This window comes from Lathamus discolor, chromosome 5 (assembly GCF_037157495.1).
Source record: "Lathamus discolor isolate bLatDis1 chromosome 5, bLatDis1.hap1, whole genome shotgun sequence".
NCBI lineage: Eukaryota > Metazoa > Chordata > Aves > Psittaciformes > Psittacidae > Lathamus > Lathamus discolor.
The window spans coordinates 65,264,724-65,281,653 of record NC_088888.1 but is presented as its reverse complement, the minus strand read 5'-3'; the positions used below and the strand labels follow the sequence as shown (position 1 = coordinate 65,281,653).

At 43.5% G+C, this 16,930-nt stretch overlaps 1 protein-coding gene across 5 annotated transcripts in view; it reads right to left on the bottom strand.

Moving 5' to 3' along the window:
• The window catches only part of PDSS2 (decaprenyl diphosphate synthase subunit 2), a 122,744-nt gene extending 106,779 nt beyond the window's left edge, over positions 1-15,965 (bottom strand). For all 5 annotated transcript variants that reach the window (XM_065681113.1, XM_065681114.1, XM_065681115.1 and 2 more), the window contains exon 1: positions 15,460-15,965. In XM_065681113.1, the coding sequence (XP_065537185.1) occupies positions 15,460-15,686 (227 nt within the window). In that variant the 5' untranslated portion in view covers positions 15,687-15,965. The remainder of the gene's footprint in view (positions 1-15,459) is intronic.
• Between the last annotated feature and the right edge of the window lie 965 nt (positions 15,966-16,930).

Here is a 16,930-nt window from a genome sequence, read left to right as displayed (position 1 = left end):
GCATGCACACCCACTGCAAATCTCATTGCTGCTCTGGGGAGTACCAACACCTCATTCTGCAGGCTCACATCCACCAATAATGCTGTGCCCACATTCATTATAAAAACCAACCTCTTGAAGTGTCATTCATAGTGTTCTGCTACTAGAACTTAATCATTCCCTGAGAAGCCCTGGTAAAAGACCCAAAAGATTCAAGGGAACTCTTACAGTCTAAAAAGTAGAAAAGAAAATGAGAAGGTGAATATTCAGTTAGTATTTTATTTGAAAATAAATTAAAACCAGGAAAACCTAAGTTCAGCTGTTTCAAAGTGTCATGGCAACTAGGACGGCCAAACTCCACACCCCTACTCAAACGCGCGCTATACGTTAAGACATACACTACAGATCGCTCCCTACCAAAAAATCCAGAGGCAACAATATGATCCCAAATGAATCAAAAACAAACAAACAAGCCTCTGTTTCTGTTGCTATAACATACACATAATGCTCTTTTTTTCCTCTGATGTCATCTTCGTAACATTATTTTGGAATTTGATTATTTTAAAACTTGGTTGCTATGACAATATAGTCATTACATGGATTCAGTTTCTACTTTCCAACTGGCAAGACTATTTGTTTCAGTTTTATGAAGTTGTATGACGGACAAAACCCACAAAATATACTGTAAATTCTAATAGTAGAAACTCTAATGCCTTCAATTCTTTGAATAAACATGCACCAGACGAAGTGCTTCCCCCCAGTTACCCTAAAGGTCTCTATTACTTCTAGCTCCCTCGAATCTTCTGAGCCTTATTTCTGAAAACAGTCTTTTCACATTATTACTCCTACTGATAGATGACACCTGATTTCTAGCAGAGCCTTTCAATGACTCCCATACTATATAAATTTACAAATACTCAGAAAGCGACAAATTCTTCATGTCATCCTCCCCAGTATTTCAGGCTTTAACAACCAGGGACCAAGAACAGATGATGATTTGGTCTCTTGGCCCTTTACACTTCAACCTCACCTCCACAAGGCAACACACATGTTTTTCCTGTGGATTAATTTTTAATTACTGAAATATGTCATACCAGACAGATTCACATTCAGAAGTTGACTTCCAAAAGAACATGAACCTCATAATGTAGCATTAACATCGCAGAAATCTTTTTAAAGTATGCACACAGTATATCTTCATCTTCACAAACCACATTAAATGAAAAGCAGTTGGGAATTAGAGACAGGAAGGTTACTGGGATAAAAACTTTCCCCTGTATCACAAAGTGCACAGAAACTGCACTGACATATCACAGAAAAACACAGTCTGAGAGTTTAAGACTGATTTAACACAAACACAATGCATCTTCAAGGGGGGGGGGGAATCACTAATGAATATATATGCTAGCACAATAATTTCTGAGATGTGCAAAAGAGATAATTTTCCACTTGTCATCACAAAGCTTTGCCTTGTGTATTTGGCCTAACAAGTATTCCATTTAGTTTATAAAAACTTGAACTTTCTGTTAAGTTTGATTAAAAGCAGTCTTACCTAATCCACTAATTATGGTGCTTCTGCTACTGGCTAATCATTCAGAAGACAACCAGACACAAAGCGTGTTGGCATGGACCATTACCCTCAAACTGCCTTAATCGGGACTACGCATTCACAGTATGGGCCTACACAGGCACATCCCATTACAGACTCAGACCTACTTTGTGATTGAAATACAGAATTTTTCTTCTTCCTTTTTTTTTTTTTCTTGTTTTTTTGTTTGGTTTTGGGGTTTGGTTTGGTTTTTTGGGGGGTTGGTTCTTTTTTTTCTAGAAAGGTGCAATATGCAAACCATTTCAAGGACCAGTGACAACAAACAGATGTACTAACCCTTTGATTATGATTATTTTGTGGGGTGTGCTGGACAGGCAGTTAATGAAAAAGATAGCTGTCATGCCAGCAAATCTGAACCATGAGTGTGAAGATTAAAGAAAACAAATAACCAAACCAACAAACCAAACCAAGAGTTGTTACAGGGAATGAATTATTTTTAGAGTTCAAGTTCTATAAAGTTAATTCAATTTCAGCATACTTAGTGCAGCTATCAAGCCAATCAATTCATGCTTAAAGGACTGCTCAAGTAACCAGTAATAAAAAATAATATCTACCTGATTTTGAAGAAAGCTCCTTCTAAAAGGAGCACTTTTTGAAACAAATTTGAGGCAAAGGCTATGGAGTTTGCTTGTTCATGTTTTTTAACTAGAAAAGTAAAGCTGAATTGCTAGTCCCTAAGTGGGAAGAAGAAAAGGGAAACAAAAACTAGATGTTTACTATACACTTCTATTAAGAAACAGAAGATTACTTGTAGGCCTGCCTTTGTTTTACCCCAAAATAGAAGAGCAGCTATGGAAAAGAACCAACTAGTGCTGTTTTGAAGAAACAAACTGGAGGAATAAGAAAGCAAAATGGAAACAACCATCACTTCCAATTTAAGTGGAAAAGAAATAAGAAAGACGAATGACAAAGCTGGAACCCTGATGATTCTTTAGGAATAGCTGAGGATTGAAGAAAATATGACTGCTTACCTGAAGAACCTCAAGCAGGCTGAACAGGTCCTAGAGTTTCTCAGCTAAGTAAGGTATTGAGGCAAATTTCTAAGACCTTCATATCATTAGAAGTAAAATCTAGCTAATTCACAGCATGCGTCTGATAAAAGCTCACAAATAATGAGTCTTACCAGTTTTCCTACATGATCAGTTTTTCTTTCCTTAAATGAATCTCTCATGCAGCAGGAAAGAATAAAAAATACTTAGCTAAAGTGATCGTCAATGCCAAAGAACTGGCAGGGACAATTCAAGGGCAGCAAAGCAGCTGCTACAGATTTTAAACAATTTTTGTAATAGATCCAATTTTTAAATTCATGGTGTTCCTTCAGTCTGTCAGGTTTGTCTCTAGCAGGAGTTCCTTTAGGGCAAGCACTGCAGACAGTCTGCCTACCCTGAGGGAAAATAAGATGCTCAGATGTGGGGTAAAGATATTAATAATTTAAGCCAGTGGCCTGTCACCCCTAGGAGAAAGCAGTAGTGTAAGCACAGAAACAGCTAACTCCAGAGCTTACCTTTGTCCTTTGTGAACTTTGTATTTTCTGAATAGAGCATACAGTGTTACCCATGGTTGTTGAAGGAGTTCTGAAAATGCTCATGGAAACTTGTTAATGGGGTCTCCTGCCGCTGCCAGGGCCTCCAACACCAGGAGAGGCATCAACTGCGAGGCAGTATCAACAATAAAGTTGGAGGAGAGAGTAAATATCTTCAGTAGGGGAGAACACATCTTATAAGCTACAAAATACAGACCTCAGAAAGAGTAAAAGCCCTAGAAAAGGTACTTTTCCCATTATTCTTGTAAGTCAAAGTTAACTTACCACAGCTAAATAGAAGATTCACTGAGTGAAAACTGTTGCCAGTGACGCAAACATGAATTTTGATTACTCTTTGACGTTAGCTCTTGTTTGCGCTTTATATAAAGCCATCCTTGGTAACCCTCTTCTGGGTTACAGAAAGAATAATTTTGAAACTATTTTTACATATTAAGTACTCTTTTCCTGTATAGAGCAAATATTGACATAACAGTCAGTCACTGGTACATTAAACTTGGTATTTGATATTCACATTCATTGCCAATCAATTGTACTTAAAAGCAGGAAAGAACAGATGTGAACACTACATATTACCTTTATTTTAAAAAAAGGCTTAGGCTTCTGTGTGCCTAAAGTTAAACCAAATTTTCTCTAGGTGTGGTACACTATGCTCTTACAAGAGTGACTGGCAGTTGGATCTGTTCATTACACATTCAGTCTTTTGTATGCTCGAAACCCAAGCTTGAGAAATCCCAAGAGATCTTTCATTTAATCAGAATGAGTTGTACATGAAATTCTGCTGAAATCTTCATACTCATATTCCTTATAAGAAACACTAGAAATTATCAATATCGGGACAGCATATCAGTTTTCATTGTGAATAATTCTATCAGAAAAACCCAAACAGCATCATCACTTACTGAATATCACTGAGACCACCCTATACGCTGAATGAAATAATACATTACTCATAAACACAGAAACCTGGATTCAACATAGATGCTTAAAAGGCAATCGCTGCAAAAAACAATTATTCAAATGCAAAATAATTTGCAGCCTAGGTTTAGCACATCCATACTGCAGATTTATTACTCAATCCTACTTTGCTTGTGGTGACAAAATATTCTGCAAAACTGGGTACTGTACCATACAATTAAACCACCTTTGCATAAACTCTTCCACACAAATACTATCAGTGAATGACAAGAACTCAGCACCACTACAGCTGAAAACTAGCTGTTTACTCAGCAGTTCAGCCTCTGCCAACATTTACAGTAAACCCATGATCATGTCAATGGATTGGCTGTCTTTACTACTTGAGCTTCAGTTTATTGATCAGGGGTAGGGAGAGGGAAAGAAAAAAAGGAAGGGAAAAAAGGCACCAAAGTTAAATAAACACTTTTTTACTCCTTCAGAATGCCTTCATCACTATATTACAGTTTGCCCACTACAAGGGTATCAAACAGTGGGCATCAAACAGGAAGGCTACTACAATTTAAAGAGTGTCAGCTTATCTTGCTCAGAATACTATTGTATACATGTCGGACTTTTCAGCTTAGGTTCCTAATTGGTTTTTTAATATATACACACGCACACAACTGCTCATATACTTTACCCTCAAGAATGAGATTCTCACTGCCAAACTCAACAAAAATGAAATATTTTCTTAAAAAAAAAAAAAAAAAAAAGAAAAAAGTTTAGGCCCCTTAAATGTGAAGTGTGAAGCTCAAGCCCAAGTGTAAAATTTCTGGTGCGATTCTCATCTTCTGGAGTCTACTGACAGCTGTTCGAAAGAGCAGTAATAACTGGCAGAGATGAGCATTTACGTATGTGAAAGTAGCGTTGCTGGAGGAGAAAATTAATAAAAAACATAGAGTAGTGGAACTTTTGCAGGAAGAGAAACAAAAAACTAAATTTCAGCTAAAGAACAATCCCATTCCACCTTACTACAGTGTACAATATGAGTGTGACCTACAAAAATGGATTCTCTTCCCCTTAACTGTACAAGTCTGAGTAGCTTGAGAGAGGACGCCTGCAACACCAGAGCGGAGAGGGGAGAGATCAGCGTCCAGGAGCCTCACCTCAGAGCGACAAGAGCCACTGAGGAGGGAGCCTCAAGTCCTCAACAGGACTTGCCCAGGACTCGGAAGCTCAGCTCCCGCGAGGGGCTGACTCACAGGGGGCGGAGCCAGGAGGAGTGGCACCAGCTGGGAGTGGCTAAAAAACCTTCCCAGGGAGCGCGGCGACCAGAGCCGGCAGAGAGCGTCGAGGCAGAGGGTCGAGGCAGTTTGCGCGGGCAGGCGAGCGGGCAGGGAAGCGTTCCAACCGCCTCATCGAGAGGACTCGCCTGGAGTACAGGAGGGGGAAGGAGTGCTGAGGGACGTAGACGGATTGATTGACCAGATAGATCATGGTTACAACACGATCGAAAGCTGTAGTGAGTACTAATGTGGGTATCCAGACTGAACCTTCCTGCAGACATGCAGCTGTGCAGGTCTCTGGCTGCAGCGAATGCCTGAGCCTGGCACTTGTATTGGAGGGAGCCAGTGACACTGCTTGTGTTCGCTGTGAGCAAATAAATGACCTGCTCAGGCAGGTGGCTGAACTGAGGGAGGAAGTAGAAAGGTTGAGAGCCATTAGAGAGTGTGAAAGTGAAATAGATTGGTGGAACCACACCCTAAGGCAAGGGCAGAGGGAAGTGGTTCAACAAGCTATGGATCCCCTTCCCTCCTACCATCAGACAGAAGGAGAGAGCTTAATGGACAAGGATGGATGGAGGGAGGTTCCTCCTCGGAGAGGTAAGCGAAAACCCTCACAATCCCTTCCTCCCTCCCAGTTGCCCTTGAATAACAGGTACGAGGTCTTGGAAATTCAGGGCCAGGTGAATGGAGATGGTGAGGCAAATCTATCTAGTGAGTCACCCAGGGCTAGTCACTCACCCACATACCTCAGAACTTCCCCAACCAAGAAGAAAAGAAGAGTAATTGTGGTGGGTGACTCCCTTCTGAGGGGAACAGAAGGGCCCATTTGTCGACCGGATCCACCCCACAGGGAGGTCTGCTGCCTGCCTGGGGCTCGGATTAGAGATGTTAAAAAGAAGCTCTCTGAACTGGTGCAGCCGTCTGACTACTACCCACTGCTGGTTTTTCAGGTTGGCAGTGACGAAATTATTACGAGGAACGTAAGGGCAATGAAGAGAGACTATAGGGCCCTGGGACGGCTGGTTAAAGGGTCTGGAGCGCAAGTGGTGTTTGCCTCCATACCTGTTGCAAGCGAGGGTGAAGGGATATATAAGAAGACTCTGCAGGTTAATGTATGGCTACGTGACTGGTGCCAAAGGCAGGGGTTTGGGTTTTTCAGTCACGGGCTGCTGTATGGGACACCTGGTTTGCTGGTGACAGGCGGGATACACCAGTCCCAGAGAAGAAAAAGGGTTTTGGGGCAGGAGTTAGCAGGGCTTATTGACAGGGCTTTAAACTAGTTAGGAAGGGGGGAGGGGATTTAACTGGGCCTGTTGGGGACAAGCCCATGAGGAACATGCTAGGGATTGAAGGATGGCGGGCTAAGGAGGACTATCAATCTCTTGTTTCACTTGTGGGAAAGGGTAGCTCTTTAGACCCTGTCCCGCAGGGGAAAAAGGGTACTAGGACTGGCTCCCTGAAATGCCTGTACACCAATGCACGCAGCATGGGGAATAAACAGGAGGAGTTAGAAGTCTGTGTGCGGGCTAAAGGTTATGATCTAGTGGCGATTACAGAGACATGGTGGGACAGTTCACATGACTGGAATGTGGTCATGGATGGCTATGTCCTTTTTAGGAAAGATAGGTCAGCGAAGCGAGGTGGTGGAGTTGCTCTTTACGTGAGAGAGCAACTAGAATGTATTGAGTTCTGTCCGGGGTCGGATGAGGAGCAAGTGGAATGTCTGTGGGTACGAATCAAGGGGCTGACTGGCACGGGTGATACAGTTGTGGGGGTCTATTACAGACCTCCTGATCAGGACGAAGGAGTTGATGAGGCTTTCTACAGGCAACTGGAAGTAGCCTCGCGACTACATGCCTTAGTCGTCGTGGGGGACTTTAACTACCCCGATATTTGCTGGAAGACTCACACAGCCAGTCATTCACAGTCTAGGAGGTTCCTCGAGTGCATTGATGATAATTTCTTAATGCAAATGGTGGACGTACCAACTAGGGGAGCAGCGCTGCTAGATTTAGTACTCGCCAACAAGGAGGGTTTGGTCGAAGTGGTGACGGTCAATGGCAGCCTTGGCTGCAGTGACCATGAGATGGTGGAGTTTAGGATCCTGTGTGGGAGGAATAGAATACCTAGCAAAGCCACAGTTCTGGATTTCCGAAGGGCCAACTTTGGCCTCTTCAGTCAACTGCTAAGGGAAGTCTCATGGGAAAGTGTACTAGGCGGTAAAGGGGCTCAAGATAGTTGGTTAGCATTCAAGGACCACTTCTTCCAAGCTCAGGATCGGAGCGTCCCAATGAGTAGGAAGTCAAGTAAGGGATCTAGGAGACCGGCGTGGTTAAACAAGGAGCTGCTGGGCAAACTCAAGTGGAAAAGGAGAATCTATGGATTATGGAAGGAGGGGCTGGCCGCTTGGGAGGAATATAGGACAGTTGTTAGAGGATGTAGGGAGGCAATTAGGACAGCTAAGGCCTCCTTGGAACTCAATCTTGCTAGTCGGGTTAAAGACAATAGAAAGGGCTTCTTCAAATACATAGCAAATAAAACTAAAACAAGAGGCAATATAGGCCCACTGCTGAACGAAGTGGGTACCCTGGAGACAGAGGATATAACGAAGGCAGAGGTGCTGAATGCCTTCTTTGCCTCTGTCTTTACTCCTGCAGACTCTCCCCGAGGGCCCCGGATTTCTATAGCCCCAGAAGGAGTCAGGACAAAGGAGGAGTTTGCTTTGGTAGATGAGGATTGGGTTAGGGATCAGCTATGCAAACTGGACATCTGTAAATCGATGGGTCCGGATGGAATGCACCCACGGGTGCTGAGGGAGCTGGCGGAGGTCATTGCTAGGCCACTCTCCATCATCTTTGGTAAGTCGTGGGAAACGGGCGAGGTGCCTGAGGATTGGCGGATGGCAAAGGTCACACCAATCTATAAGAAGGGCAAGAAGGAGGACCCGGGTAATTATAGACCGGTCAGCCTTACCTCCATCCCTGGAAAGATGATGGAACAACTTATTCTTGACTCCATCACTAGGCATATCAAGGATGAGGGCGTCATTAAGAACAGCCAACATGGTTTTATGAGGGGGAAGTCATGTATGACCAACCTTATAGCCTTCTATGAGGAAGTGACTAGGTGGAGGGATGATGGTAGAGCGGTAGATGTAGTTTTTCTTGATTTCAGTAAGGCATTTGATACTGTCTCCCACAGCATCCTCACAGATAAGCTAAGGAAGTGTGGGCTTGACGATCAAGTAGTGAGGTGGATCGAGAACTGGTTGAGAGGAAGAAGGCAGAGAGTTGTGGTCAATGGCGCAGAATCTAGCTGGAGGTCTGTGACTAGTGGAGTTCCCCAGGGGTCGGTGCTGGGACCGGTGCTGTTTAATATTTTCATCAATGACCTGGATGAGGGAACTGAGTGCACCCTCAGCAAGTTTGCTGATGACACAAAACTGGGAGGAGCGGCTGACACACCAGAGGACTGTGCTGCCATTCAGCGAGACCTGGACAGGCTGGAGAGTTGGGCGGGGAGAAACTTGATGAAATTTAACAAGGGCAAGTGTAGAGTCTTGCATCTGGGGAAGAACAACCCCATGTACCAGTACAGGTTGGGGGTTGACCTGCTGGAAAGTAGTGAAGGGGAAAGGGACCTGGGGGTCCTGGTGGATAGGAGGATGACCATGAGCCAGCAATGTGCTCTTGCGGCCAAGAAGGCAAATGGCATCTTAGGGTGCATTAGAAAGGGAGTGGTTAGTAGGTCAAGAGAGGTTCTCCTCCCCCTCTACTCAGCCTTGGTGAGGCCGCATCTGGAATATTGCGTCCAGTTCTGGGCCCCTCTGTTCAAGGACAGGGAATTGCTTGAAGGAGTCCAGCGCAGAGCCACAAAGATGATTAAGGGAGTGGAACATCTCCCTTATGAGGAGAGGCTGAGGGAGCTGGGTCTCTTTAGCTTGCAGAAGAGGAGACTGAGGGGTGACCTCATCAATGTTTACAAATATGTAAAGGGTAGGTGTCAGGATGATGGAGCTAGGCTTTTTTCAGTGATATCCAGTGATAGGACAAGGGGCAATGGGTGTAAACTGGAACATAGGAAGTTCCACGTTAACATCAGGAAGAACTTCTTTACTGTAAGAGTGACAGAGCACTGGAACAGGTTGCCCAGGGGGGTTGTGGAGTCTCCTACACTGGAGATATTCAAGGCCCGCCTGGACAAGTTCCTGTGTGATGTACTGTAGGTTACCCTGCTCTTGCAGGGGGGTTGGACTAGATGATCTTTTTAGGTCCCTTCCAACCCTTGGGATTCTGTGATTCTGTGATTCTGTGAGTGATGGCTAACTGAAGACCACAGTGACAGCCACAGGTACAAGGAAGACCATGGAAAGAACGAGATATAGAAGGAAATTTTTCAGTCCATATATGAACATACAATGGTTTAATTTCTTCCATGTTTTTTAACCTTCAAAAGTTATCTTCTGCGATACCTCTTTGAACAATTTGCCAGTTCATTCAGCCAAAATCCACAAGAAACTGATTTCTGATGTCTACGAATGGTTTACTTGATGGTGAGTATGGTAACAGAAACCCCTAGGGAGTACCAATAAGAGATGTAATATAATGAAAGCTTTTAAATTTACTACTCTTAAATCTTTCAGAACTGATTGAAAGATATTCACAAAACCCAACTTAGCTAAGATTGGCCAGCCTTTCTTGAAAGACATAAGTTTCTGCACGGCGTGAGTCAATGCAAGAATTTAACTCCAGTGCTTCAACTGTCTCTCTCCTGAAAGCATCCCTGTTTCCATCAGCTATATAGAATGCTTTCCGGGATAAACACAAACTTCCTAGAACCACCAGTATTTCAGTAATTTTGCAAATAGTTTCAAACAGATCAAGCAGGAAAAAATATTTCTGTGTTTCTGGCATCACGACTAAGACTTTCTGCAGAAGTCCCTTGCATGCTAGCTTAGGTGTCCAGTGTTTCCATGAAGTCCAACAGATCTCTGGGGTAAACATAGGAAGTGACAAACTGCTGCCGCATAGCTAATGTCACAGGCATTCTGACCACAACTACAAAAAAAAAAAAAAACCAAAAAACCAACCAAAACCAAAACACATGTCTCTACCACAAAAATATTTTGTACAAAGTGTTACAGCAAGCTGGAAAAAAATAGTAAGATTTAGTGAACGCAAATGTGTTTCAACTTCTGACCCAGCAACAGCAGGAAAGGGCCCAGGGTCCATTACAGATTGAGCGACTCGGTAAAACTTAAAAGACTGTAGTAAGTTTTTGGTTTAGAAGCTGTAAGTTGACCAGACTCCCTGCTTGTCAACTTGCATATCCAGCCGCTGGCTGTTCTCAGAGAAAGTTACCTCATGAGCCACTACCAAGTAAACAAACACATTTTTCTAGCCCAGGAAAAAGAATGATTAACATTAGAAACAAGGGTCTAAAAAGCTACTCACAGTCAGTCACAGCACCTACAGTTATAAAAAATTATAGCTTTAAGGCCACCATTCTTTTAAGACAAAATATAAATTGGCAATAGCAATTCTATCAGCAGCAGGTTGGAACAAATCCCTAGGTCTGCGCTGAATCAGTCATCCACACAGGAGGGCAAATGCACGCCGCATCTGAAGTTACAAGATCCATGTTACTGAAATGAGCCATTTCAAGCTGGCAGAGAAACAGAACTAGCAGGAAACCAACGTTAGCAGTCATTATAACTGAAAAGCATGTAGTCTTGAACCAATTCTGGACTACATTTTATGTTTGGTGCTTAAAATAGCTAGAGATCTACATGGAGAGGGCTACAATGAAAGAAAACCTGGTCTATCGAGGCTTTTTATTTCTGTAATAATCCAGGAAAACCGTAACTAAGTCTACTTAAGCATTTCTCACCAACAAACAATTCTGACTGAACTAAAATATAATCATTCCTCTCACATTCTAATGACAGAATGGCTAGAGCTAAATGGTATCCCATAATAATTTTGTGTGTATGAAGTGCTCCATTTCATTTAGCGATATTATAAAAATGATGCATTGGCCGTAACATTTACTGTTTACAATCTGCAGCAAGCTATACCCTTCCCAAGGGAGACTAAATAATCCAGAAAATGTTATACACACTATGTATTCGAGAAAAGTAGATTGCTGTGCCAATTACAGATTCTTTCCTACATTAAGAAGGATGTATACTAGCCTAGAAAGGAGGAGGGAAAAGAAGAGAGAAGACTGGAGATCTGTTTGCTTCCCAACTGAAAAGAGGTCATATGTTCATGAGTTGAAAAGTTTTTCTTTTAGTCCAACAAAGCTTGCAGAGTAAAAACGTTTAAATGTTAGTTTTGAGGAGCTGCTAAACACATCATTATAGAGAAGGAAAACTGAAAGCTCTGAAGAACCACGCAGTGACTCACAGGACTAGAAACATAAAGATCCAGAAGTAGTTAGATTGCAGTTTTATTTCCAGAGTATCCATTACAGGCTAATATTTTAATGATAGCATTTGTTTAAATTATTCTTTGTTAATATTGCTATGCACCACTTTCCATTCAAAGATCACACTGATCGATACAGGCTGTAATGAATGAAGTGTAACACCTCTACAAAACAGATGCTACATTATCCGTTTTACAGATAAGTAAATGCAACGAAGAAAAATTAAGTGACTTTCCCTAGTCAGAGAGCCAAAAGGACAGCTGCGAATATAATCCAGATACCACAGTTTCCAATGATGTGCTAAACACTAGACATTAGCCTTTCTAAAATGAAATGTAACATTTCCCTCACATTTCGTCCTCTTACAAGTCTGGCAAAGCTAGTTCTAAGCATGTTCATTTCATGTGGCTGACACTTCAGAAATCAAAAACTTAAAAATAATAAAAGTAAAAGAAAGATAAACTTCACTGCACAGATTACAGAACTCCCGAATCCCTCAGTGTAGGGTTCAGTTACCCATCTCTGCCCTCCCAAGAGCAGAGGCCACAATAGCTCACAGATTTAAAGCTGCTGGCCAAGCACAGGCTTGCTAGGAGGCATCAGGATCGCACATCATCCCAGAGGAATACCTGCTGTGGTCCAGATTCATGGCAGGCACACCCAGGAACTGCCACCGCCACATCCAAACAAGAGGAAGAAATGGATGGGATCATCAGAGAAAAGTATAATGACCAACGGCTGTTAGTCCACATGTCCTGTCTCACAGTTACCTTGAAGCCGCCTTCTTTAAGTCAGCACAGTCTACGTGTTGCAACAGCCTAGTGACCCAAAGGTCGGCAAAAGGTTAAAAATGCTCATCAGTACTCCTATTACAATATAGGCTTTCAGTGTGGTAGCAATTATGCCTTATTCTGTCTCAGCTCAGAAACTATTCTGTGCAGACAAAGCAGAGGGGTTTCTACCAATGCTTATGAAACCCCTAATGGTCTGAGGAAGACTTCAAAGGCTAGCAAAGCATTTAGACACAAGAAACACTGATAACAAAATGCCACCAGTCATAGAAAGTTAAAAAAAATTAATATTGCTCAGAGATGACAGCAAGCACTCATAATTTGATTCTCACCACTTACAAGCTCAAAAATAAATTAATGGAAACTTGAGAAACACCACGTGTAATTAATCAAATTTACTGCACAGATTTTTCAAATGTTCTCAAACAGAAAAATTTCCTTAAGTGTTGGAGCACTTAATATTGACGTATACAGTATTTATGCATTCACAGTCTGAAAGGTTAGAGTTGCAGAACCCACCAATCACTTCAGTTTTAAAATAAATAAATAAATCACCAAAAACATGTTTCAGATACCCGCCTTCAAGCATTTTTCCGAACAGACAAGAAACCTCTGCTACTTGATAAGAAAGGGTAGTGAGCCGGAGACTGAAAAATCAAGACCTGTTTCCCAAACTGCTATAGTAAGTCAGAGCATAGATCTCAGACCCACAACTAAAATCAATCCCATTTACAGTCAAACACACAACAGTCAAATTTCAGAAAGAGGTTAAAATTATTAAGAAAGGACAAGGTCAAAATTCACTTCATTGCAAATCATACCATAAATGAAGGTGAGGTACAATTCGCGCATTGCAACAGCTATAGTAAAACTTGTCAGTAAGAAATTAACTCTTCTTATAATACATATGTAATTTGTATTACACAAATGTACATTGATAATACAATGTAAATACAAATTTACAATGTAAATATAAAATAATTCAATGTAAATACATTAGAAATACAAATGTACGTTGAAACCACACCTACAACTAAGCCTTTCCATGTTCTCATCTGGCTTCACTGGTATTTCTGAAACTAGGGCATGCAGTTTCAGTGAGTAAATAACGACTTCTGTTTCCAGCACAACACATCAGGTTCACAGTGTACTTTGAAACATGTATGAATTTAAAAAGATTAATGGACTCAATCCTGCTGACCCTGTGCATGACTGTTCCTAGAGGTGTTCCACAAGATGCAAGCTTACAGAATTAAGCCTGAAGCAGTCCACTTAAAACAACAAAACCCACACATCACAGCTCCACCATGAAACCTCCAACCATGCCCCAAAATACTCCATTTAAACTTAATTTGCAAGTAAGCCAGTAACTGATACACACTGAACATACTCTTTAAAGCTATGAGTCTCTATGATACTTCCGCAACTACAGTGGAAGTTTAAGAGCCCAAATACATTGCACTTAGGTCCTCCTATTCCCTACTTTCTATCAACTGACCTTAAAGTTGGACGCAAAGGCAAAAAACATTTTCTTCTTAATCCTCCTCTTAAAAACGAAAACCAAAAATCTTTGCTAAGTTTATCATAAAATCACAACCTTGATTAATATACAATTCAACAAAATCCTCTTCAACACCATTTTTAAAGTTAGGTATTTTCCATTTTTATGAACAAGTTTATTTGTTTCTTCCATAAAAGTCTACTTAAAGCCAGGATGTAAATCCCTCTCCCCGAAAATAATGCTTCTTTTAAAAGCTCTGTTTGCCCCCTGTACTCCTTTTGTTCACTTAAGACAACAAGATTTAGAGAGCTTCAAAACAAATCTTGTTTTTACATCATTAGACCATAACTCTCAAGCCAACAAGGACAACTGTACAGTTAGAATTTTTATTCCTTTAAAGAAAAGCAGAACATTTGCTTTGAATAAATGCTAATTTCTGTTTTACGCCAATTCAGAAATACCGTGCATATCGAATGTGGGTTCTATTAACATTGCTGTATTTGTGGTTACAGCAAAACCAGTTCTATCAAACAAACACCATCCCCCGAAAAACCCAATGACCCTGAAAAAGTGCACCTTTTTTTTTTTTTTTAATTTTGTTAGGCCTCTGGCATTTTAATATGAAAAAAAAAATCACCAATGCTAATCAGTTCTTGTTTTACAGTCAAAGAAAACACTGCCAAACAATCCCAACTCCTGCTTTATTGGCAGGAATGCAAGTCTTCCAGCAGTTTGCCTTAAAAATGAAAGGGTGGATGATCAGCTTAGCAACCCTAAAAATCCCAACAATATACAAAACCTCACAGCTCCCAGCTGGGTGTTCCAAAACAGACAGTGTTTTCTAAAGCCCTTAGTAACCAAAGTACACAGTTCAGAGCAGTGTCAATTTTCAGCTTTTAGGTTGATTAGCTCTGCTGGGCTTTCTTCCACGATTTGTGATAGAGTTTTAATATGAAGAAATATGTAACTATGTTAGTGAGACATACTTCTGTTATTCAGGGATTATTTTCCTCTGTACATCGCGTGGGGAAACTCATTCGCTGCACGTGGCATTACAACGCAGCAACTTCTGAGTGTCAGAGGGCAAAGGAAGGGAAAACCTGTTGCGGGAAGCAAACGAAGGCCCTGATGGGGAGGGCTGACCGCCGCGCACAACCCCACGGCTCACGGCCGGGCTACCCACGGGACACACCAGTCACAGCACCGCCGCAGCCGCTCTGGGGCACCCACCCGCCCGCCCGCTCGAGGGCCCGTGAAACGATGCCGAGCACCGCCACCGCCCGGGACCCCGCTCTTGACAACCAACCCAGCTCAAAACTTCCCAAAAGTTTTGAGGAGCCTCCGGAGGCTTCCATCGGCCACATCGCCCCGAACCCCACAGCCGGCGGGGCGGTGGACTGCTTTTCCCCGCCGGACCGGGCTCTTACCGGGCGGTGTCGAGCAGCGGGTGCTTGGTGCCCACCAGCTTGCGGACCTGCATGGCGATGTTGCTAAGCTCGTCACTCAGCAGGCACCGCAAGCTCATGAAGGACGTCGGGTACCCCACGATCTTCTCGGCCTCCGACACCACCTGGCTCCAGGGTGGGCCGCCCGATGCCAGTCCCCGGAGGCAGCCCGGGCCGCGGCCTCCGCGCCGCAGCAAGGCGCCCCACATTCCCCCCGCCGTCCCGGGGAGGCTCCCGGCGCCGGCTCCTCTCTCCTGCTACTCGCCCCGGAAGGGGCCCGTAAACCAGGCAGCCGCGAACAAGTGGCCCTCCTCGCTCGCTGCGGCCAGAGGAGAATGCCACCGCACCCGCCGTCAGCGGCCGGCTGAGCCCCGGACGGCGAAACCCCACGGCAGCCGCGCTGCCTGCCCGTATTCCCGCAGACTGCGCGGCAGCGGCCGCAGAGGGCTCATTGTACCCTGGGGGCAGCCATTTTGGGCGTCGCAAAACGCGCCAGGCCGTAAAGCGAGGGTGACGAGGTACTCTTTTCCCGTTTATGACCCGGCTTCGTTGCCGGACGTTAGCGGTGGGTTTGAGGGTGCTGGAAGAGGGTGGTGAGCCGCTGGGAAAGGAGCTGTAGTACCTTCAGGGTTTAACTGCCCTATTCTTCGTCTTTGGCTCTTGCACTGGGTAAAGCGCTGCCGTCTCTAATGGGCGTTTTGTGCTTTCGCCTTCCAGAGCAGCGTGTGCGGGCCGGCCATGGCAGATGGCCCAGCTGGAGTGGGAGCATTGCCCGCCTTGGGCCAGGGCTCTTGGATGGCAGGGGATGCCTCACAGAAAGGAACGTGGTCAGCTCTGCGGCCATCGCTGCAGAGACCAGCGAGGAGGAGAGTTCAACTTCACGCATGAAGTTTGCAACACGTAGCCTTTAGCTACGCAGTCATGCTTTCTATTTTCATATTTGCAGTGTACGGGCATTCTTTTTGTCCTTTGCCATAGCTGTTTGGGATAAAGCACCAGCAGCCCTTGCTTACTGCATGCCCTGCCCTTGTACTTTTGTCTTAAGATACTCTTCTGTGACACAGCTGAGGGGTTTATGAGCAGCCTCCTTGTGAGCGGAGTCGATACTTGCAGCCAGATGGTTAAAAAGTGACATCTAATTTTGAGAACCCAGCTGAAGACTTCTGGGTCCTGCAATTCTGCAGTGTGGGCTACTGTATCTCATGTAGTCTTTCATTTATTCTGAGCATACCCATCACTGATGCCTCTTTGCAGCTACATGCACCCAAAGATTTTGTGAATTCAGAAAATGAATTTTCTATACCCCAGAGAAGGAAAAATCACTGACCATCTTCAGAAATAGGGTTTATGTAACTTCCTCAATTCCACAAATACTCCAGCAAGAATGTGATCTGTTTGGTCTTTACAAACACTTTCATCCATTCCTCCTCTAACTTCCAGGCTTTGTTGCAAT